We start from the raw sequence: 25,383 nt of genomic DNA on the forward strand, positions 1-25,383 counted from the left end.
ACCATTGTACATTCAAAATAACTGTTAATTCAGTATAATTTAAGGAAATATGCTTAACAGACAAAATTGATAAGTCACCAGAAAAACAGGCATGACAATAATATGTAAAGATAATAACTTTTTTATTATATCAAAGACAATACAAACCAAAAAAAATGAGTAATACACAATTTAAAAGACTGTTTTATTCTAGAAGTTACAAGCTTTAAAGGTAAAAAAAATTATATGTATCAAATATATAAGTGAAAAAAAGTTTATCATTAACACTAGAAAAGGCAGCATTAGATTTTGTTGATTAATAGCAATTTTATAAATATATGCTTTTATCAATTGGCTCCTAAAGCAAAATGATAAAGTAAACTTAGGATTTTTGTCCTTGGTAAAAAGTTTAACACCTAAATTTGCAACTATGCTCTTTAGTTGTACATTTCTAAGACCAGAATGAATTAAAAATGGAATGGAATGTTAATTTGATCTATGTCAACTATTTTAAGATATGTTTATTACATATAAGCCTTTGATCACAGTTTCAATAATGCTCCAGAAAAAATAAGCAAAAAACAAAAAGTTTTAAACAGTTCTAAATTATATTTATCTCAATGTAATTAAATGAACTTTTTATATGTGTACTTAATTTGTACAATTTGCACTCTCAGTAATAATTGGTTTATATTATAAATACTGTCAAGAGAAAATAGATCTAAAGTTTTCTTTGTGAATATGGTTATCTTATGAATAAAAACATTTAAAAATTAAATGGCTCAATTAGTAGATAAAGAAACATTAAACTTTCATTCTATTTTCTACCAACCATTTCACAGTCATAGCTTAGAGACCCTAAAGTTTGCTCTTACTAAGGATCTATGTATTTATTTCCTTGGAAATAAAGATACTGGAAAAATGATACTATTTTCCAGAAGATCCTCATACTATTTGTTCAGTAATATTCAAGCATTTATACAGGTAATGGCAAATTATTAGCAGGAACATTGGAGATACAGTATACAAAAGAATGAGTGCTAAATGCACCAGGTTGTCCCCATTTCCAGATGAGAAATTTGAGCAATTCAACGATGTATTTGTCCATATTCATTTATTTGCAACTTCTTCAAAATGTCATCCAGTGACTAGTTGTTAAGGCCAACATCATTTACTTTTACTCATTAGAAAATGTAAACACACTTTCAAACACTTCAATACAAGATAAAAAATAATAATGTCCTATAAGTGAAGAAAAAGCAAAACTGTTTTCTCACCAAAAGCCTAATTTAATCTAAAACTCAGAAATCCTGTTCTTCAGAGCTCATGATAAAATTAGACCATTGCAGTGGTCTTTAAATGTTTTTGCTCATATAAAATTTAATTGGAAAGGCATCTCTTAGTGGGATGGATGAGGGGAGCAATGTTTATGAAGTTTTGATTAAAGGAATTGTTTAATTGCCCCTTTGTTTGGCTCTCTGGAGATTCTACTTTTCTCAGAAATGCACCTTAGTAGATTCAGGGTAAGTAAGGGGTACAACTTTATAGTGTAAAGTTAGGAGAATGGTGATTCTGAAATGAGAGATGGGAAAAGGAAATGCCATCTGATTCCAAGTAGCATCTTAAGCAAGTGTAAAGAACTTGGAAATTGATTCCTATAAAATTGTACACCCCCCCAAAAATAGTATCTGCATGCTCCTTGGTTATACTTACCACAATCAAAATGCTACTACCCTAAGGTGCATCAGAACAGAGTTGTTAATTTGAGCTATTCTAAGAAAAAGTAGTTTTCCTGAGTTACTCCTTTGGCTGAAGAACTGATTTTGAAAGTTTCTGAGACTACCATGTTACATTTTGAAATCTACTTTTTGACCACTTGGTTAGCCAAAGTGTATGACTCTGCGTAATCTGAGATATCACACCCTGTTAATCAGCTAACTTGTTCTGTACATGTACAAATTCTGAACTAAGAAGGCCATATTAAATAATCATAGCATAATCACTCCATCTGTTATGTAAGAGCCCAATTAGGAGTATATACTGTTATGGAAAAGCACTAGGGTAAAAAAAAGTTAGGCAGCTTTTACATGTAAATATTGACTGGTGAAAACAGTCTATTAAACTGTTAAAAAAGAACTCTCAATTTAAAAAAAAAGTTATGTGTTACTTCTGCTCATCTTAAAACTTAACAAATAAGGCACTTGCCTGTGGAACGTCCTAAAATGTTTGGCTTAATTGTAGTACCTAGGTTTGCTTCAAGCAGAAGCAGAAAACCTTCCAGAAAGGATATGTTTGGTGTTCAGTCTCTGAAGATATGAGCTGACCTTATCCTGGAATGCCAGTGTGGCTTCACATCCACAAGCATCTTCAGTGGAAATGAGTCTTCGTGCTTCTTCAATGGCTGAATACAAAGACAGTACACAAAGTGTCATAGTTATCTAGGAATTATAACAAATCAAGACATCTACAATTCAATTTTTCCATTTTTAAGACTTACCTAAATGCATTTTCCAGGAGGCAAAATGACATAAGAGCAAACAGAAAGAAGAGAAAATACTTTGGAATGTTAATATCACAAAGATTTCTATTGGGAGACACTGGGAAAATGTTTATAATTGTCAAAGCTGAGTGATGATTATATGAGGGTTTGTTATATTATTCTCTATACTTTTGTGATTCTCAGAAATTATCCATGATATAAAGTGAATTTTTAAAAAGATAGTTGGTGTAGGGGGAGGCCAAGGATACAGAGATAAGACTGTCTTCTTGTAATACTATGTCCTCATTAAGAAATGAAAATGAGGATAATAGTCCTTTATATGGCCAGAATATTTCAAGGATTAAAACTAGGTAGTTCCTATACAGGATTTCCTATACAGGACTGTTATTCTACTGAATGGTTTTAATTAAGAGTCCTAGCTCTTACCTGTAGATACTTTGTAACTAAAAATTCAGGTTTATATTGACATTTAATCCAATGTGAGAGAGTGAGAAAGGTAACCCCTAACTCAGTGAGGCAGCTAGTCCTAAAAAATATCAGAGCCCCTAAAGTTGCAAATAGAAGTAAGGGTAACTTCCCAGGTCTGAAGACTGGTATATAATCTTCCAGGTGAGTAGTACTATTGCCTGAGGACAAAGAATAGCTGCAATATTTTCTCCCATATTCTACAAAGATAAAATATAGGACTGGGAGACCATAAATTCACGTAATTAAATGTAATCTACCCCCGTGTCCAAATCCTATTGAACCTTTTAGGGACATCCAGCCCAAATCCCAGCTTAGTTAATCAGAAAACCAGAAAGTATCTATTGAAAATTAACTACATGCCTGTCATCCCCATACAGAGCATAAAATGGGTACTTATGACACTTGTCCAGTGTCTGTCTTGTGTGGTAGCCTCTAAACTCTATGAGGGCATAGGCTCAATGGAATATTTGAATTAAAACATTCCATAGAAAATTATAAAACTGGGATGTAACAAAATTGAAAGTTGAGAGACGGATCCAGTTAAATTTAGAAATAAATTTAAAGGAAGTGCAAGACTTATACACTGAAAACTACAAAACATTCTTGAAAGAAATTGAAGAAGATGTAAATAAATAAAAAGACACACCATGTTAATGGATTGAAATATTGTTAAAATGGCAATAATTCCCAAATTGATCTATAGATTCAACACAATGCCTATCAAAGTCCCAGCTGCCATTTTTGCAGAAATTGACAAGCTGATCCTAAAATTTATATGGGAATACAAAAGACCCAAAATAGCCAAAACAATCTTAAAAAGAACAAAGACTCACACTTCCTGATTTCAAAATTTACTACAAAGCTACAGCAATCAAGATTTTGTGGTACTGGCATAAGGACAGACATAGGGATCAATGGAATAGAATTGAGAGTCCAGAAATAAACTCTTACATTTCTGGCCAACTGATTTTCAACAAGCACACCAAGACAATTTCATATGGGAAAGAATAGTCTTTTCAACAAATGATGCCGGGACAACTGGATAGCCGTATGAAAAAGAATGAAGTTGGACCCTTACCTCACACCATATATAAACCAACTAACTAAACATAGGTGATAGACCTAAATGTAAGAGATAAAACTATGAAACTCTTGGGAAAAAAATGCAGGAGTAAATCTTCATAAACTTGGGTTAGGAAATGGTTTCTTAAGTATGACACCAAAAGCACAAGTGACAAATGAAAAAATAGATAAATTGGACCTTATCAAAATTAAAACCTCTTTTGCTTCAAAGGTCACCATCAAGAAAGTGAAAAGGCAACCTAAAGAATGGGTGAAAAAAATTATAAAATCACTTATCTGCAAAATGTTTGCAAATTACATATTACAACGCAATAAAAAAGAAAAGCCAATTTTAAAAATGGGTAAAGGATTTTGAATAGACATTCCTCCAAATAAAATATACAAGTGGCCAATAAGAAAATTAAAAGATTATCAACATCATTAGTCTTTAGGGAAATGCAAATCAAAACCACAATGAGATATTGCCTCACATCACTAGCATGGCTAAAATTAAGAAGACAAGACAATTACAAATGTTAGCAAACGTGGAGAAATTGGAAGCCTCATTTCATTGTTGGTAAGGTTCTAAAATGGTGCAACCACTTTAGAAAACAGTTCAGCAGTTCCTCAAAATATTGAACATAGAAATCCATATGACCCAGCAATTCCGCTTCTAGGTATATGCCCAAGAGATATTATATGTCCACACAAGGATTTGTACACAAATGTTCATAGCAACATTATTCATAATAGCTGAAAAAGTGGAAATAACCCAAACATCCATGAACTGATGAATGAATAAACAGAATGTGGCATACCTGCCCAATAAAATATTATTCAGCAATAAAAAGCAATGAAGCACTGATGCATGCTACAACATGGATGAATCTTGAAAAGATTATATTAAGTGAAAGAAGCCAGTCACAAAACACCACAAATTGTATGATCCATTTATATGAAATGTCCAGAATAGGCAAATCTGTATGGGCATGGTTAGAAATTGCCAGGGGTTAGGGGGGCAGGAGAGTTTTAATAGTTATAGATTTCTTTTTAGGGTGATAAAATGTTTCAAAATTAGATAGTGGTGATGGTTGCACAACTGTATGAATATACTAAAAACCACCGAAATGTACACTTTAAATGAGTGAATTTTATAATGTATAAATTATACCTCAATAAAGTTTTTATTGAAAGAAAGAAACTCGAACGATGTAGACACAGACTAAAGTGTCATATACCTAGAAGTGATGAACCTATCCTTACTCAAGTTTTCAGCCCCTCAACAATCTCTTCTTTTTTTCTAAACATCCACAGCACTTACCATGTACCATGTAGGTAGCATTTATTTTATGCTGTCTTACAATGTTAACATTGCCCTCTACTCTACCTGGAATTTGTCTCCAGTTTGTCCCTCAGGACCTCATAGAGTACTGCTTACATAACAGTAGCTCCATGAATACTTACTGAAATAATAAAGTAAGTGCTAAACACATAAAATGAGGTGACAGCCCAAACAATTATAAATCATGCTGATTCCCCACCTTTCAAGAGAAAAGAAATGTCCAAGATTGATTTTTCTGAAAAATAACCACTTAGAGTGACAGCACCCAGACTTACTCAAATTCTAAAAGCAAACTTTTTCTTATTATCCTCACCCTTCCCAAGAAACTAATCCTTACTTTACTTCAAATGAAGAAATATCTGCTGAGTACCTAGTATGTGTCAGGTGCTATGGTACATGCTAGAAATGCAGAGATCACTGCCCTTGGGGGTCGGGGTTTACAATTTGTGGGAACATAAAAACACAAGTCCAAAACTTAATTCTTGACTTTTCTCCCCCAAATCTGATCTGCCTTCAATCTTTCCCATCTCAGTAAAGGTTCCTCATCTTGCAGGTGTTGGAATCTGAAGTTTGAAAGGCATCTCTATTCCTCCCCTACCCTAGCCCTCACATACAATTTCTAATCAAGCCCTGTTCACTCTACGCTCCAATATATCTTGGATCAGTTTATTTCTATCACTGTTGTCACCAGCCTAGCCCAAGTGACCACTGCAAGAGCCTCCTAACTGGCCTCCTCCCTTCCACCCTTCATCCTCTCCAAGTCACTCTTCATAGAGTGGCTGGAGCAACTTTTTAAAATCTAACAATCATGTCACTCCACTGCCTAAAACCCTTCCATGGCTTCCCCTTGCCCATCAAATAAAATATAAACTCCTTTCCCCTGGGCCCAGATGACCACATGATTTAGCCCCTGCCTAACTCCCCAAACCATTTTATGCCCCACTCTCCCCGCCCGGCTGATCATGCCCCATCACGCCGGCTGCCTGTCACATCCTGTCCCCGTGTGAGCCACCACACAGGACTCTGCACTGCCCTCCCTCCTCTCCCCAGCACCCCAATCTCAGCCCAACCGCTGCTTATCCTCAGGTCTCAAATGTGGCTTCCTCAGAGAGACCTTCCCAACCTGAAGCAGGTTCTCCCAACCCCCTTGGGCACCCTCCTGCTCTTCCCCAGCACTGCTCTTAGTGAACTTGTCAATATGTTTTCACTTGTCTTTTTCCCCCTATATGGTTATCAAAGATCAGACACATGTTCACAACTGTAAACCTAGTGCCTAGAGCATAGTAGTGCTATACATATTTATTAGGTGGATGAAGGGATTATTGAAGGAACAAACACCAGTAACTATGACACAAGGTGTCCTGTGCTGAAAGATAGGACAGAGTTCAATGAAAGAATATAGGAAACTCTGGTAGAGAAGGGAAAAATGGAGCTAGCCCTGGAAATTTTTTTAAAAACATAATTTTGTAATATTTGATTCACACAAAATAATTTATGGAACACATATGTAAGTTATGAAGCATAATAAAAATAAATATTAATAAACCTACTGCCCAATTCAAAGCTTAAAACATTATGAATACTGTTAAACAGACATCATTTAAAAAGTAAAATGATAAATACAGTATAGGGGAAAATATTTGCAATATATAAAAACAAAGATTTATAATGTGGAGTTCCTGTGAATCAGTAATAAAAATACATATAACCCAATAGGAAAATACAAAAAGGGCATCAATAGCATTTCCAAACATGAAACTCAATGACCAGTAAACAAAGGAAGAGATGCTTCATCTCATTAGTAACCAAGAAATGTAAAAGCATCCTCTAGATTTGGAAAAATTTAATTCAACAAAAACGAATGTTGGCAAGGATGTGGTTCTTGGGTTCTGACAAGCAAAAGAGGTGTGGGAGGGGGATCTCAGCAAAGTGCTGGCAAGTGCAGGGCATGTTCCTGGAACAGCAAACAGCCCACCACAGCTGCACCACAGGATTGGGGGAAAAGGAGTGAATCTGGGGGCAAAGGTAGTAGAAAAGACAGAATGAAGAACACTAGTTACCAGGGGCTCTAAGGGGGTGGGTGATGGTCAGTTATTCTTTCATGGGTACAGAGTTTTAGTGTGGGATGATGAAAAGATTCTGGAGATGGATAGTGGTGATGGTTGCACAACAATGTGAATGTATCTAATGCCACTGAACTGTTCTCTTAAAAATGGTTAAAATGGTAAATTTCATTTTGTATATATTTTACCATAATTAAAAAAAAAACAAATGTAGACAGGGAGACTTTAGGAAGAAGAGAGAGAGTGAGAGAGAATAGAATCAGATCGTGGAGGACAGGCTGTCTAGGGGAGGAGTCTAATTGTCCTATTCTGTAGACAACTGGGAGCCATTGAAGGATTCTGAGAAGGAGAAAGAATCGTCACCGTGCTTTAGACACAAAGAAAGAAAAGCTTGCTGTTAAAAGGTTTTCCTACCAAAAGAAATAGGCTAAAAGAGCTGATCTTCACCTGAACATGTCTTCTTGTCCTCATTCAGGGTGTAGCCGGGAAAGCAATCACAGTGGTAGGACGCCGCCCCGTCACTCACACAAATGTGCTGGCACCCGTGAGAGCCCAGGGTACACTTGTCACGGACTGACCACAAGTGGTGCAGGAAAGAAAATATTTACACGTTCATTAAATAGATAACCAAACACAAACATGTAGGTGAGAAAAGCTTCAATTCAGATGCAATGAGTGTTGGGAATGACCCTTCAGTAGTTACCAACAAGCCCCACGTGGCAGGAGAAAGCCTGTTTTCCTTTCCCACATCTCACATCCCTTAGCCTCACCGTGTATCACATACACTCCATTCCTTTTTATCTCTCGCAGATATCTGAGGGTGTCTTCTCTTTTTTTCCACCCATGGCACTGAGCCTTGATAAATTCCAGAACTTACCTTCAGCCTTTCCTGATGACTATCAGTGCCTCCAACATCTCCAGCTACTCATGGACCATCATTGCTATCACCAAAAATAATTTATTAGGGACCTAATTGCACATGGAGCTAAGTTTAATGCTGCACAAAAAGGACTATATTCACCAAGGGCCTGCCCTTGATAGCTTACAAAGTGGCACAGAAAACATTGACCTAGAGACACACGCGTGCACACACACAAGCATAGATAGAAAAATAATACAATGTTAATATTATCGATAATGATGGTATGTATGATTGGGTAGTGAAGTACTTACTATCTTTCACAAGCAAATAACATTTCAAGGACCAAGACAGTTTGCCCAAATTTGAGTGGAGAGCAGAGCAAAGTGCCATACTAGTTCTGTGTCCAAACTGTCCCAGGACAAATGAAAACAATTCTTTAATAAGCCCATAAATGCTTCCTGGGAGACATATGTTCTTCTTCTGCCATTGCAGGGGCCAAAGTTTATTCCCCTGTAACTCTCCTCTTAAATGTCATTCTGTACTCAAAAACCTTCCATGGCTCACTCTTGCCTATATTATAACTTTGCATGAATTGCAAGGCCCTATATAATCTATCCATAAAGTGCCTTTCTTTCAAACTTTAGCATGGATATTCCCCTGCATCACTACAATTTAGATTTTTTTTTTTCAGCAAAATTCCTAATATCAGAGTGTTTCATTTTTCCCTTCATCCTAGCTTAGTACTCACTCTATAGATAGTAATTGAACATGACTCCGGCCCCTGGCCCTGATCTGGAGCTCCACATTAAATTTAACAAGCCTTCCGGCCACCAACAAAGGGAAAACAGTCCATTAAAGGCGGTCTGACTCCTGGTGGGTACGCCAGCTTTAGAATAGTAATCATTGTTACTTTAAAAATGCATAAATACTAACCTTCCTGCCATCTAGACCCTATGTAACCACTGGAACAAGTACCCGGGTTCAAATCCTTACTCTGTTACTTACTAGCCAAGTAACCATGGGCAAGTTACTTAATCTGTCTGTGCCTCAGTTTTCTCCTAAAGTTGCTAAAAGGATCAAAGGCATTACTGTGTCTAAAATGCCTAGAACTATGCATGGCCTATAGTAGGCACAAAAGAATGTTGGCTACCATCATCTGGGACTGTTGCCTGGAGTAGTCTGCCTTAACTGAGACTTTTCTTTGATTTATGGGCCTTTTTTAACATAAATTGCTTCATTTTATTCCATAATATCTGTTAGTTTAAATGGAATTTTTTATTATTTGTTTTGTTTTCCCAGGTCCTCAATATTCCTGGCAGCTTAAAGTACCAACTGAGATACTTGTCACCAGTTTGAGAAGTGCAGCCGTATGTGAGCCCTCTCCACCCAACTGACTTAGTCCCGCTGCCCTAAACAAACTGGCACAAGCCAGTCCTCTGCCAGGGCCATTTTCTACTTCTCTTGATCTAACACTTCACCACCACTCTGTGTCCTCCCCAGACCCCTGCATACCCAGCCAGCGTCTACTGCCCTTACTTCTGTCTGTCCCTCTCCCTGGCTTAGTCTCTGCTTTTGTAAGGAGTTGGTTCTCAGTTCACCCAGGCTGTAAGTTGCTAAGAGGTAGAAACTTGTGCTTCTTTAGATCCTCACAGTGTTTAATGACATCCTTGGAACAAAGTAGGCACTCAATACTCTTTTATTATTTCATTTTTTTAAAAAGGGAATTAGTGATATGCCATTTCCCTTCATCATCTTGACAAGATCCCATGATATATCTCCTCAAGGGAGAAGAAAATATACACAAAATCCAAAACATATTCAATATGCCAAAGCTAAACACCATGTTGAGAGCTCGGAATTTCTCTTAGGAGTGTTTTTACATTTATAAATGCCACCCTATCCTGCCAGTGAGTTTAAATCAAATTAATGAGGATTAGCAATACTGGCATAGGCTCATTAGCCAAGGCATAAGGCTCAGTTTCACTGAAGATTGATCGCCTAGAAACTGTCAGGGAACGACTTGCTTCATACTTACTGGAAGATCTGCGTGGGTCTAATTCAGGCATTTACAAAGTCCCCTTTACTAACATGATCCAGCTTTAAGATTAACGCTACAGAAAAGTTCCAGGCCAAGCTTTAACTGGAAAAAGATCAGTTCAGCCTATCACCCCAAATAGTTACTGTCCAACTGACTTCCTCTACAGCTTACTATTTGTTTAAAAGTCCCCAATGTACAGAGCTATAAAATTTTCCTGGATAAGGACCCGACATTTAATTAGCTTTTCTCATATCCCTCACTCCCTTCCTATTTCCCAGTAATTTTCTGAAGTGATCTATGTTTGCAAAATCCAGTGAGCTCACCACCCTCTGAGCAATGTGTGCTTTTGCCTATAAGCATAGTAGAATGTCTGAACCCTGATTCTTTAAGTTACCTTTAAGAACCTCCCTCCTGGTGAATTTCAAGTTGGTTTCCCTGCCACAAAAAGAGCCAAATATAGAGAATTTGTTGAGTGGACCTTACCTGTACATGTTTTTTTATCTGCATTCAGAGTGTAGCCCTCATAGCATTCACAGTGATGGGATCCATTTCTGTCATTCACACAAAGGTGCTGACACCCATGAGTACCCAAAGCACATTTATCTTGAGCTGTCAAACAAAAGTCCAGGAGAAAAGAAACAAAGAGTGTTTTATTACCCAGAGTGTTTTATTACCCAGAGATAGAAATCTTATTTGCAGCTAGAAATATATAAGAGGAAAACTTATTGGAAACTATACAAAGCCATTGGCTCTATGTTCTAACTAGAAGTTAACCGAGTTAAATAAAATCCTGCATAATAATTCTTCTCTGACCTTGCCCAATTCCTTTTCAAAATCATCAATATTGAGTTTTTATAATCTAAGTATCTCATAAATACTCAGCATTCCTTTTAGCTTCATTGTGTTTATCCCAACTCAGAGGGATACCAACAGTCATGTGGCTAATTACACTAGATTCAGAAAAACATAGAGTTTGAAGAAATTGTGGTTCAACCTTCTCCTATTTTATAATGAGAAAAATGTGCCCAAGGGAGACCAATGGATTCAGAACAGCATAAGAACTCGAGATCCAAATTTTCTTTCAGTGCACTTGCCTCTGTACTGATGTTTTTAAACTATTTTTCATTTTTAAACATTTCATTTTGAGATAATTGCAGACTTATGAAAAGGTTGCAGAACAGTGCAAAGAGTTCCTGTACTTCACTCTGTTTCCCCAAATGTGAACTTATGGAACTATAGCATGATTATCAAAACCAAGAAATTAACATTGATATGATAAGCTTTACTAATCTACAAACTTTATTCAGATTTTGATGATTATTCCATTAATGTCCTTTTTTTTTTTCTAGCCCAGGATCCAATCCAGGATTCCACATTGCATTACACTCTCATGTCTTCTTAGTCTCCTCCAATCTGGGACATTTCTTCTGTCCTTCTTTATCTTTTATGACTTTGACAGCTTTGAAAAGTCCTAGAAAATTATTTTGTGAACTGAGAATGTTTCTCAGTTTGAGTTTGTCTGATATTTCCTCATGATTCTGAATTTTTAGCAACAATACCATAGCCATACTATTGTGCCCTCAGTACATCACATCAGGTGACACATAATGTCACTCCGTGTCATCATTGATGATGTTAACTTTGATCCCTTGGTTAAGGTGATATGTGCCAGGTCTCTCCACTTATAAAGTTCTGTATTTCTCTTTGTAAGCACTAAGTACCTGTGGGGTGCTATGTGATTTTAACTTACCAGAGTGTCCTCAGCATTTGGAAAGGACTGTTAGGGCTGGGTACAGAGCAGAAATGAGCAATGTATTTACACGTTTGGGCCGTGATAGATATATGTTGCCATGTCTAACATTTTGGGTAAGACTGAGAAATGGGAAAAGCTCAAGGATGGCAAGAGAGAAAAACAGACCAAGTTTCCAGGCACTGTAATCCACCCTTCCAAGCCTGGATAGTAGCAATAATCAAGATTCCTCTCCCACTCACCTGAGCAAGTTTTCCTGTCTTCATTCAAGGTATAACCTTCATAGCACTCACAGTGATAAGAGCCAGTTCTGTCACTCACACAGACGTGCTCACATCCATGAGTGTTAAGAGCACACTTATCGATAGCTATCGAAAGATGACCAGGACAAATGTGAATACATGGAAAGCATGCCGAAAATAAATAATTAATTATGGACCACACTACTTACACACACACACACACACACACACACACACACACACACACACACAGGGCTAATGAAACAAGGGAGGGTCACAGCTTGTGCAGACAAAAGGTACTGGGCTGAGAGTTGGGAATTAACCTTCTAACAGCCCCTGTGGTCACTAACAGACTCCATGACATGGATAAGTCTTTTCCTTTCTTCCTGTGTCAACTTCATTATTTATAAAATAAGCAGGCTGAATTGAACAGTCTCTAAGTTTTCTTCCTCTCAAACACTTTTTCTAGGATTTAAACAAATAAACAAAAAAGAATCTAATTCCCATTCTTCGTTGACTATATTAGTGTGCATGTAACCAGATGAGTGAGGACCTGTCTCAGTTTTCTTCTACTTCTAGATTCCATGAGCATCTATGGTCATAGAAAGGAAGGGGATAGTTTCTATTTAATTAGGTAATATCCAGGAAAAATTCCAATTCCTCAAAAGGACCAAGAAGTTTGGAGCCCTCTCTACTAACCTTTTCTCCTACTAACCCTTTTCTTTAAAACTAATAATAAGTACTGTAATCGACTGATTTATGTATCATCTGACTTTTCTCCCCACATTCCTTTTCGAGGAAAATTGTTGATGAACAACAGTAAACCAGGCAAAAGGCAATTAGGTGAAAAACGGTCTGAGAGTGAAAGCATGAGGCCAGTCCAAACCCTTAAGAGTGCAGGTCCCTGAACAACTGAATCAGCCATGGCCCCCCAGGCAGCCTCACCTGAACACGTTTTCTTGTCAGCATTCAAGGCATATCCTTGGCTACACTCACAGTGGTGTTTGCCGTCCCCGTCGCTGATGCAGACATGCTGGCACTGGTGCGTGCCCAGCACACATGGGTCCACAGCTGTACAGAGGACGTTTACAACAGTCAGCAGCAACATGGAAGACACATTTCATATATTTTCTCCCATGTCAAAAAGACATCACTCTCCAGGTTCCTCTGATTCTCTCTATACTTCACTATAAAAATTGGCTATTTGTTTTCTGCCTCTGGCTTATTAGAAATACCAGTCTTAAACTAGAAATGTTGCTAATTTAAAATTACACATCTTGCTGTAGACTTTCTCAAAGGAGAAAGAGAATCTGGAATTTGGAGCTGAAATCAAACACTTACATGGGTCAAGTGTAAGTGATGTTTTATTTGGTTGATGTTTTATTTGGCTTACCCACCTGCCCATGGAAAAGCTTTTTGCTTCCCCATCACACAAAATGGGAAGAGCAATCATGTACTGCCTGAAGTGCTATGAGCTAGTTTCCCTATTGCAGCGAGACTCTGGTTTCCAAGGGCTCTATAGTCTGTGTCTGAACAGAATTCCCACACAGGCATGCCTCTAGGCCTGGAACTCACTCACTTGGGCAGTGATACATATTTGAACATGCAAATGGTGGAGGGCAATTCAGGTAACTGCCTTCTGAGTATGCAATATGGGTTCTTGAGCCCACATATTATATATATGTCTGCAACTCTGGGGCCTCAGATATAAGGAGAAGGAACTCATATGCTAATACAAATAGGTAAAAAGAAAAGAAAGAACAAAATAAATGAGATTACATTAGCTGAACTACACCCCCATCATTTTGCTCTACTGGAGCCATTCATTCATTGGATTTTTTCCCTAGTGACGTGTTTTGAAAAATGAATCAATAAATTTAGTCATTTCTGAGAATCCAAGGAGGCCTGTTGGAGGAGGCTGGCACTCCTGTGGCAGGTAACTCAGCCTCCATTGCCCTTGGCAACATGACAAGGCTAATATTTTCCCAAGAATGGCCTTTTCATGGAGTGATCTTTCCAACCCGTTGACTACAACAAGCGACCCCTCAGTCTTTTTTTCCATAGAGAGGACATTTTTCCCCCAGAACAAGCAGGTCTTTTGTACCAAAAGGAAAAGATTACCACTCACCACTTGTTACTTTATGGCCTTCAAGCCCAACCCCAGGTGCTAGCTTTGAAATCCAACTTTGCCTCAGACCAGCATCTTGATGGAAAAGTTCTCACCCGCAAGCATGGGTGGGGAAGGGGTTTCCTGGGAGAAAGAAAGCTACTTTCTTTTTGGAAACCAGTAAATGCCAGGTAGATGCCATAAAACCCAGCAACAGCTTGTGAAGGCCCACTGTCCTGGTACAGGAAAAACAAGGGGAGCCCAGCCAAGTCTGGCTGAAATAAGGTCAGACTTTGCCCCAAAAACTTTATCTCCCTTTTCCTGACAAACCGGTGATTTCTGGGTTTCACATTGATTTAGATATAAAGTGTCCTTAGAATTTACAATTGTAATTATTGATTCACTTGTTTGTCTCACTCCCACACCCAGAATGTTACTAGATGGTAGCGAGGGACTACCATTATCTTTGTATCATCACTGATCAGTAAGTGCATGCTAAATAAATAAATTTAGAATAAATTATATAGCAAAAGGTATCTATGTTTAAAAATTCACCCCAACCTAGAAATTTGTCTGCACCTGCTTGGATAATCCCACAGAGAGCTTCAAAAGATTATCTCCAGGCGGGACACAGTGGCTCACACCTGTAATCCTACCACTCTGGAAGGCCGAGGCGGGAGGATCCCTGGAGCCCAGGGGTTCAGGGCTGCAGTGAGCTATGATCGCACCACTGCACTCCAGCCTGGGCAACAGAGTGAGATCTTATCTCAAAAAAAAAAGATTATCTCCAAATGATAAAAAAATAAAGCTTGAGTTCCACAAATTATAATTCTGATCAGTGACTAAAAATAAACTCCAGCATTGAATGGATTTGTGTTCATGGATTTGGCTAATTCACACTAAAAATTCCAGTGAAATTAGAGTGTTCATATTCAAACTCCATCTTAAAGGAAGAAAGGAGTAGAGAGTAACGGAATGATTTTTTTGCTTCTTGCTTTCTCCCAGGGGAACTGAAACCCTACTCTTCCTGGTCCGTAATCCTGTTCTTCAACAAAGAATAATCAGAGAAAGAGCCGAATCTGAAAAGGACAGTCAGTATTCACCAAAGGCACACTGGGGCTGACAGTTACATTGGAACATAGGCCTGTTGAGCCGTGGCCGGACGCCACTCCCTGTCTTCAACAGAACAAGCAGAGTTCTGTTAAACCTAGAGATGGTAAAGCTAAAGAAAATATGTAATGGTGGGGCAGAGGGGACAAGGGAGGTGTCTTGAGTTTTGTTTTGTTTTTTCTGACCCCATCAGGAAACAGCAAGATCATTTATCCTGGCTACTTGCAGACCTTCCCATTTCTAACACAAATACGAAGATTTTATGAGCAAACCAAGTTATATATAATGCAGCTCTATATTCCTAAACCAACATAGTGTGTTTAAGTTGGTTTAAAAAACCAAAAAGGCATTGCATATATTTAAGTTTTCCATAAAATTTCCACCAAAAGGCTGGGCGCGGTGGCTCATGCCTGTAATCCTAGCACTCTGGGAGGCTGAGCAGGAGGATCGCTTGAGGTCAGGAGATCAAGTCCAGCCTGAGCAAGAGCGAGGCCCCGTGTCTACTAAAAACAGAAAAAATTAGCCAGGCGTGGTGGTGCATGCCTGTAGTCCCAGCTACTTGGGGAGCTGAGGCAGGAGGATTGCTTGAGCCCAGGCATTTGAGGTTGCTGTGAGCTAGGCTGATGGCAACGCACTCTACCCAGGGTGACAGAGTGAGACTCCGTCTCAAAAAAAATTTTTTTCAACAAAAAAGAAGAACTGTCTTTTTTTCTGGGTGTGCAATATGTGAATATAACATCCTTTCTTGTCGGATGCAAAGATTTACCAGCTTACCACAAAAGGTCTCCTGGAATCTGGAGGAAAGTTTCTCAATGACCCCGTAGGTCTCCACGTAGAACACATGCTCATCTAGGGGTTCACTGGCCATCATCTTGAGGGACTCCATGTCTGCACGGTCCACGCCCACAGCATAGAGCTCAATACCAGAAGCCCGGGCCCGAGCCGCCACCTCGGTCACCTGGTCCTGGGGCCTCCCGTCTGTCACGATGATGGCCACCTTAGGGATGTTGGAGGCGGGCCCTCGAGCTCCAGCCTCCACAGTGAAGGCTTCATCCATTGCCGTCTGGATGGCCAGCCCCGACATGGTGCCTGTTGACAAGGGTGTGATTCGCGCCACAGCCTGCTTCAGGGACTGCTTATCTGAGTAGGTCTGGAGATGGAACTCGATCTTCACGGTGCTAGCATAGTTCACCACTGCCACCCGTGTGTCGGCCTCCCCGATGTCCAGAGTGTCAATTATCTGGGAGACAAAGGTTTTCACCTTGGTGAATTCCAGGGGCCGCACACTACGAGAACTATCAATGATGAACACCAAGTCCAAGGGCCTGCTCTTGCAAACACCTGCAAAGAAGAGCGTGGGGAGCAGAAAAGACCAAGCAATGATCAGAACACAACCAGAAATGGGACAATCCTCACTCCCAAAGAACTCTGGGATTCCAGGAGGCCAGGTAGCATCCTCTAACCCCAACACCCACTGCCTGTGACCTCCTCCAAGACCATCCTCCCTTCTGGTGTTGAAAGCACCAAGGCCTTCAGAAGTCTCTAGTGAGAATTCACGTAGAGCTGTGACATTTCCCCGAATACCTCTCCTGTAGGCTGGCTGAGCCCTGAAATTTCACTTAGAATCTCATCCCTCTGCTTAAGGTTGTGCTCCCAAGGTTCCTTGTAATTCCTAGGAATGAAGAGATCTCAGACCTTTCTTAGGCACGTTGGCTGTCTGAGGCAACAGGACAAAGTGTCCCTGAATAGCTTGATAGGCCCTGGACCCTCAGGACCAGCCTCACTGCACAATACCCTGCCCGGGCCTCAGGCCGTGGCAGAGCTTGAGGCAAGGCACCCTGGTACTCTTCTGGTGGCTTCCTTCTTTCACTCCACTTCCAAGGGGATGAAAACTGCTCCAGAGTAGCCCTAAATTTTCCCTCCATCTGGTCATTTATCCCTGTTTCGTGAACTTTTGGGCCCAACTAGAGCCCTGAGCTAGTTGAAAGTGGAAAGAGGGATGACAGCTTAATCCGATATCTGGCATGTCTTGCTGTTTTAAGAAGCAGAGACTGTGACCTGGTATCTATCCTCCAGCCCCATCAAACTCTCCTGCTCATCTCACCTTCACTCATTCATTCACCAAATTTTTTTTAAGGGCTTACATGTATGAAGCCCTGGAGCTACAAAAGCAAATTAGCCAGATTCCCCACCCTCAAGGGACTTACTTCTTTTCTACACAAAAGTGCCGGGCACACTGTACTAACACAACAAGGCTTAGTTTTCATTTATTGTTTCCCGTTTCCAGTAACCCTGCCTGCATTCCCTCTCCTGGCCACCAGAATCAAATCCACAAGTCAGGACTAGATGAGAAAGAAGCTGGTTATTTAAACTGCTTTTTCAAGCCATTCCCCCTTCTCACCCAACACACACACACACACACACACACACACACACACACACGCACACGCACACGCACACATACACACACACATTATGCATATGCAGCCCTAAATGGAAAAGAGATCCTTTGGCATGAAGTGTCACTCAGGGATTTTTCCTTTCCTGATAAGGGGCTAGAAAAAGGCAATTTACTCAGTGAGTAGGGAAAAAAAAGTAGATTCACAAAGAATTCCTAGGCTAAGCAGTTTATGGAGAAAAAGCTATATCTAGAACAGGGATTATGCCTCTGTATAATTTTCTCTTAAAAGCCGAAAATTATCCTCTCAGTTTCAGCCCACTACTTGGAGGTATTCAATTAAGAAAATAAGTCACATCTTACTTTCAGTAACAATTTAGGAATCACAGGGTACCAACATACCAACCCTGTGAAGTCAGATGTGCAGAGGTTGTTTTTATACCCACTTTACTGGAGAGAAACCTGAGGTTCAAGGAGGTATGAGAGCTAGAAAGGTGCAGAGCATGGATTGAACCCCAGGTTTCCTGACTCCCAGACCCCAGGGGCTTTCTAAGCACCCCAGTTACCTCTGTGTGAGGCAACGTTTTCCACCACAAAAAATCAACATTATCTCATGTACCCAGTAAACATCCTACTTGTTGACTTTGAGCCACTACCCTTGAAATATGCTGTATGTCATGTATTTAGTTAAGTCAAAAGGAATTAAAAATCTTTCTTTTTTTAAACAACTCCCGAATTTCACTTCATTCCTTGAGATTCCCATGGATCAGGAGAAAGGAAAAAGGACTGTGTTGAAAATCCTTCCTGGAGATGGGTGAGGGAATTTTTGCATAATTGGAGTAAAAAGGAAAAAAAAACGTGATGATAAGGACCCTATACTTGACCATGCCTTCGTTAACACCCAAATGGTGTCCTTATAAGTATCATGGTTGTATGTGTATGTATGTGTGTATGTGTGTGTGTTGGGTAAGAAGGGGGAATGGCTTGAAAAAGAAATTTAAATAATCAGCTTCTTTCTCATCTAGTCCTGACTTGTGGTTCCTTCTCCACTTGGTTCTTCACACTGAATCCTCTACTCAGGGAGGTTATAGGGGTTGTGGCAGGCAGATAATGACCTCCTCAAAGATGTCCAGGTTCTAATCCCAAGAACACATTACTTTACATGGCAAAGGAGACTTTGCAGGTGTAATTAGATTAAAGACCTTGTGATGAGGCGGTTATCCTGGATTATTCAGTGAGTCCAATGTAATTACAAAGGCCCCTCAAAGTGGAAGAGGGAGGAGGTGTAATTCCATGTGAGAAGGACTCAACCTGCTGTGCTGGCTCTGAAGATGGAGGAAGAAGGCCATGAGCTAAGGAACGGGGCAGCCTGCACAAGCTGGAAAGGCGAGGAAATGGAGTCTCTGCTAGAGCCTCCTGTAAAGACTGTGGCCCTGCTGACACCTCGATTTTAACCCAGTGAGACCAGTGTCAGACTTCTGGCCTACAGAACTCTAAGATAACAAATGTATGCTGGTTTAAGCCACTAAGTTCATGGTCATTTGTTATAGCAGAAATAGAAAACTAATACCTGAGACTTCACTAGGGTGGCAGGAAATTCTGTGAATATCTGGTTCCTTCCTAATGTGTACCCTTTCAGCAATGATCATTCATTGTTTTTAATTATTTATTTTTATTGTTTATTTTTTAGAGATGGGGTCTCACTATATTGCCCAGGCTGGACTTAATCTCCTAGGCTTGTGATCCTCCTGCCTCAGCCTCCTAAGAAGCTGGGACTACCACTGCACCCAGCTCATTGGTTAGTATTGAATCTCACTCTCATTTATTAGATAGCAGCAGTTTGATTCTCAAGAAGAAAGAAAACGAGAATTTGAATCTCCTAAAATATTCTCATACTTACAATATTGCCAATTTCTTATGGCCTTGCTAGAAATAAAAGTCATAGCACAGCTTAGCAATTTCTGGCTGCTAAAAAGAAAAGGGAATCCGGAAAAGGGTAGAATGTGGCATTTATTAAGGATTATCGTTCCCAATCAGGATTGGATTTCAGGTAATAAAGGACTACTGTGGCTTAGGGGGGTACATGGCCACCCGGTTTAGAATTCTCCTCCCTCTTTCAGCCCCATCCCTGAGGGAGGTGGGGCAGCACTAGAGGTAAAGTTAATTTCTAGAAGAAAGTCTTTCTCCCCATTCCTGGCCTGGAGCAACCAGCTGGCTAACGGGCTGAATCTAACCCTTGCGTACCCTGGCACCTCCTGCCTCAGCAGTGCTTTTGCCATACTGAGGGTGATGCAAGAAAGAGTCTCTTGGGCTCCTTCCTAACATACCCAGAACAGCGCAGGAGGGGATAAACAATGCAAATTAATCGAGGCATGTAGCATCACTGGCCAGATGAGACTGGACACCTAAAAAATGGTTTGGTCAGGTGCAACCTTTCTTTAGCTAGACTGAAGCTGGACTTTTTGGTAATGAAGATAAAATCTTGTGTAAGCTATATTAAGTTTGCAGTGGAAAGAGCCCTTGCCTGGGATTTCAAAGCCCTGAGTTTTATTCTGGACTCTGACACTGGTTTGCTGGGTCCCTTCACTTTGATAAGCTTCAGTTGCCCCGTGTGTGCTGCCAGGGGTTGTGTCAGATGATCTGCCAGCTTCGCTGCGCTAGGACCTTGGCTCTGCTTCAGGAACCAATTACCAGCCAAAAAGGAAACAGAAGTGCCCTGGGTCTTTGAGGCTCTAAGAGAGCATAGTTTGGGGAATGGGGCCCAGTCAGTTCGCCAGAACATCTGGTCAGGGGCAGAAGAATGGGGTTGAGACCAGGATGGTTGCAGGACAGGTCCTGGGTTTCTTTCCTAGTCTCAGGCCCCGACCCCTTACCTTCCAGTCTGAATTCCGGGCCAGATCCTCGCCTCCACCCGGGTTGCTTGACGGCTATGGGGAGGGGAGGAAGGATCATGCGCTGATCCTGGATGGAGATGGAGCGAGTTCAAGGGAACCGAAAGCAGAATCTCTGGAAGGGCTTGTTCAGCTGACCGAGAGATCAGGACCGGGACAGCGCAGGGAGGCAGCCCGGGCGTTTCCCAGCTCGCTGTGCAAACCACAGGAGAGGTTGCTGGAGTATGAGCTTCAGGAGACCCAAATTTCTAGCCTGGACATATGAGTGACCCTGAGCATTCCCTTCCCTTCTCTGGACCTCGGTTTCCCTGCAGGATTCATCCGGGAGGGGATCCTTTCTCCCGCACCACGGGTTGCCCGAGGCTGGGATGCAGCGAACGCTTGGCAGGTGCCCGAGCTTTTCCTCCTCCTTCGATGCCCTCTTCCCCACCCCCCCGGCCCAGCCTGGGCTCCCCCTCCGTCGCCCGCCCGGCCGCCCCTCGGCTGCCCCTCTCCGTCCCGCTCCGACTGGGGCCGTCCCCGCCGGTCCGACTGTACCTGCGCCGCGGGCGCCGCCGGGCTCGCCGGCCTCGGACAAGGGCGCGCGGGTGGGAGCCGCGGGAGCGGGACTGCGTCCGGGGCTGCCCCCGGGGCCGCGGGTCCCCAGCCTCCGGAGGCCCGGACGGGCCAGGGGCCCGGGGGCGGCGAGGGGCGGCAGCAGCAGCAGTGGCCAGAGCAACAGGATGAGTCCCGGGAGGTGGCGCGTGGGGGCCGGGCGCGGCATGGTCTCAGCGGGCCGGTCCGTGTCGCTAATCCGTCGGGGGCCTGGGGCGCGCGCCCGGGCGGCCGATTTAAAGGTCCCGCGGCCGCGAGCTCCGCCCCGCCCCGCCCCGGGGCCACCAGCGCCAGGCTCCCTCTCGAGAGCCCCGCCCGACGCCAACAAGGAGCCTTGTCCGCGCATTCCAGTGGCAGAAGCGGAATGTCTGGGCGAGGCGGCCAGCGGCGCGGTGGTCACCGCCGCCCCTGCCGTGCGCCCGGAGCCGGCCGCGGCCGGTGGGCTCGGCCGGGTGCCTCCTGGCCCGGCCCCGCTGCCCTCGCGACTCTGCCCTCCCTGTGAAACCCGGGGCGGCGCGGGGGCACCTACCCAGGGCCACCGCCTACCTGACCCTCACTTTCCCCCCAACCCCAGGGGGCTGCGCCCCAAGCCCCCCCCGGGGGGCCCCCGCCGAGGAGCCCCCGGCTCTGCCTTCTGGTCCGCTCCAGCCTTGCCAGCCCCCGGCTACAGCAGGATGGAACCTTGCTCCTCACTTTACATTCCTTTCCCCAGCCAAGGAACCCAAGTTTGCTGTGGGCTCTTGGTTTGAAAAAAAGAAAAAGCAAAAAAGAAAGAAAAGGCCTCACAGATTCTAGCGGCATGAATAGAAACGCTTTCATTCCCGCTCCAAACATCCATAAACATTTATTACTTATATTACCGGGAATAGAAAGTCAAACATACATTCCCCCAGAGACCCCAGGTAGCTGAGGGACAGCCTGTTCCCACAGAGGCTTCAAAAGTCTCTCCCTATACCCATTTCCTCTCCGGAGGAGCGGTGGTGGTGCAGGGCTGGAGCCTGCCCAAGGGACCCCCCAGGGGACTCACTGTCCACGGGAGGGGAATGTGCATAAATGCCCTGCTTGTCTAAGGGAACAGGGTGGATTAGGAAAGAGAGACTGGCTCTCCTTGAGGAAGCCAGGGAGACTTCTAAAACCAGGTGGCATTTGAGCTGGGTCTTAAAACATGACAATGAACATGTTCCAGGAGATCCTATCTGGTCTTCCTGTTTCACTATTTCTCCTCTACAATCCATCCTCCACATGGTAACATAAAAAATCACTTCTCATATTTGTACACCATCCTCATAGCCCCATGATACCCAATAGCCAAGAGGTAGAAGCCACCCAAGTATCCCTCTTTGGATGAATGGATAAGGATAATGTGGTATCTACATACAATGGAATATTTTTCACCCTTAGAAAGGAAGGAAATTCTGACACATACGACAACATGGATGAACCTTGAGGACATTGTGTTTAGTGAAATAAGCTAGTCACAAAAAGACAAATACTGTGTGATTCCATTTATATGGGAAATCTAGAGAAGTCAAATTCGTAGACACAGAAAGAATGGTGGCTGCCAGGAGCTGGGGGAGGTGGGAATGGGGAGTTGTTTAATGTATGGGTGGCAGTGGTTTATCATGGCAGTGACTGTAATAGTGAGGAAAATTGTCTCTCAACTCCCAGTGAGGGGAATTCACCAATTTAGAAGGACCTTAGAAGAAGCTAGAAGTTAATGATAATGAGACGAGGACACTAAGAAGTTTAAAAGAAGCTATGCCAAGGAGAGAAAGGATTGCTAAACACAGTATTTACAAGCTCTGGTGGACATTAGTCATTTGTCTTGGTTTTTGGATGATCCCTAAAGCCTTTCAACACTGTATTAGGATTCTTGAGAGAAACAGAACCAGTAAGAGATACACATCTCTATCTACATAATATACACACGGCAGGGGGTGGGGGGGAGAGAGTTATCATGAGGGATTGACTCATGCAAATATGGAGGCTGAGTAGTCCCACAATCTGCTGTCCACAAGCTGGAGGCCCAGGAAAGCCAGTGGTGTAACCCAGTCCAAGCCTGATGGCCCAAGAACAGGGAGAGCCAATGGTGTAAGTCCCAGTCTGAATCCAAAGGCCCATTAGGAATGCTAATATCCAAGGACAGGAGAAGATGGTGGCCCCACTCAAGTAGAGAGCAAATTCGCCCTTCCTCTGTCTTCTTGCTCTATTCAGGCCCTCAACAAATTGGATGATGCCCACCCACGTTGGAGAGGATGACCCGCTTTACTCAATCTACTGATTGAATAGATTGGGTAGAGTAATGCTAATGTATTCCTAAAACACCCTCACAGACACACCCAGAAATAATATTTTACCACCTATCTAGGTATTCCTTAGCCCAGCTAAGATGACACATTAAAATTAACCATCACAAACACCCTTACTAAATTTAGGGATTTCCAACTTTAAGAGTCAGGACCTCTCTAAGTAGAACAATCGCAAACTTGCTTCCCTAGGATCTCTTACAGCTAGGATGTACTGAAGTGACCCAGACTTTATCAAACAGATGTGGTGTCTGTGCCCAGCAGCAGTGACTCTAGGTCTCCCACAGAGCAAATCTGCAATATAATTTGGGAGTGTTTCCTGACTATGTGACTTGTAAGCTTGACTCTCACACACTTCCAGAAATTATGTAAGCCACTTAATATCCAGGGCTACATATGGGTTGTGCAGGTTGTATTAATACACTGCACAACTTCAGAGGGGCACCATTCACATTCATAATCAACAGGTATTTATAACAATTAGAAATATTAATACACTTCAATGGCAGCAAGGTGTTTTGAGGAATGGATGACTTTTTTATTTGCACTTTGGGCTAGAAGTGTAGCTGATGATACCGGTAATATATCCTTTTTCTGCTTATTCCAGCTAGAATGGGTTCTGTTTGCAACCAAGAATGCGGATACGTTAATTTTGCGATTTTTTCCACTGAAAACCACTAGGGGGCATTATATCAAAAAGCTCAAAATATTAATTAAAAAATCTCTCAACTCTCTGGTGAATGTCAAGACACATTAGTTGTGAGCAACTCAGATGATTTTAGGTGCTGGTATAGTAATGTTATGCCATCTTGAATGAAGTGGAAACTGTCTGATAAGTTGATGTCTCCAGAGTTCTTCCCTCCAGAGTTCACACCGTAGGGCAGTAGTTTTACATCTGAAGTCCAAAGATTATTAAATAAAATAAAGGTGGTTCTTCTGGCAGAGGGGTCCAGGTAGCTGCAGGGGCTTCTGGCATGTCACCAACTCGATTGGCTGCTGGCCCAGGCAGTAACTATGCTGCCGGGTGTTTACATGAGAATATTACAAAAGCCACATTCTCTGCCACTGTAGATGATCTTATACTACTTTGTCAAGAAAAAGACTAGAATAGTATTTTGGTAATCTAAAGATATAGGTAATAAAAAAGCCAAATAGGAATTTCTTGAACTATTAAAAAATTTAAGAAATTAAATTAATGGTACTTTTAGTTTTGCATCACTTCTGGTAAGCAAAGGATTCAACATGTTGGGAGAGTTGTTTTTCTCACATAACTAAGATTTCAGCAGTAGTGTAAGACTTGCAAGCTACCTGAGCAACCAGTTTTCTTCTGCTCTGCCACCCATCACATGCAGATTTTGTCCCCAAGGCTTCTGGACCTCCAAGTATTGTGTTGGCATTCCAGGCTGAAGGAAGAGGGAAGGCCAATGGGCAAAGGGCTAAATGTAGAGAAGTTCTGCCAACATCTCGTAGCCACCCCTGGCCACAAGGGACTGTTGTAAAGGTAAGTTTTTTTTTAGGTTTTTGGGTCTATAGAGAAGAAGACAAAAGAAAAAATGGATTGGAATGGGTGCTGACAGCTAACCAGTGGTATTTGCCACAGGTATACAGTGAAAAGGAACGATCCTTACCTCCTTGCTCCATTTTGGTGACAACACTGTTGCCAATGTCTTG

General features: G+C 41.9%; 1 protein-coding gene across 1 annotated transcript; it reads right to left on the reverse strand.

Annotated features, from left to right (window-relative positions):
* Positions 1-174: 174 nt before the first annotated feature.
* Positions 175-21,575, reverse strand: MATN3 (matrilin 3). The gene is made up of 8 exons (XM_045549088.1): positions 21,350-21,575; positions 16,298-16,864; positions 13,252-13,377; positions 12,307-12,432; positions 10,798-10,923; positions 7,862-7,987; positions 2,270-2,380; positions 175-1,123 (listed from the first exon to the last, which is right to left on the reverse strand). Exons 1-8 carry the CDS (start codon positions 21,573-21,575, stop codon positions 1,068-1,070), a joined length of 1,464 nt encoding a protein of 487 aa, XP_045405044.1. The 3' UTR covers positions 175-1,067.
* Positions 21,576-25,383: the final 3,808 nt, after the last annotated feature.

The sequence above is a fragment of the Lemur catta genome, chromosome 4, assembly GCF_020740605.2.
Source record: "Lemur catta isolate mLemCat1 chromosome 4, mLemCat1.pri, whole genome shotgun sequence".
Lineage (NCBI taxonomy): Eukaryota > Metazoa > Chordata > Mammalia > Primates > Lemuridae > Lemur > Lemur catta.

Bases quoted from the DNA above. Each gene is read 5' to 3' on its own strand.
- MATN3 (XM_045549088.1), bottom strand. From the start codon at position 21,575: ATGCCGCGCCCGGCCCCCACGCGCCACCTCCCGGGACTCATCCTGTTG. The intron at 7,988-10,797 runs GTAAGGTCCACT...ACTTGTGGTCAG, and splicing joins AGATAAAAAAACATGTACAG to TCCGTGACAAGTGTACCCTG. The intron at 1,124-2,269 runs ATATCCTTTCTG...ACAACTAGTCAC, and splicing joins TCAGAGACTGAACACCAAAC to TGGATGACATTTTGAAGAAG.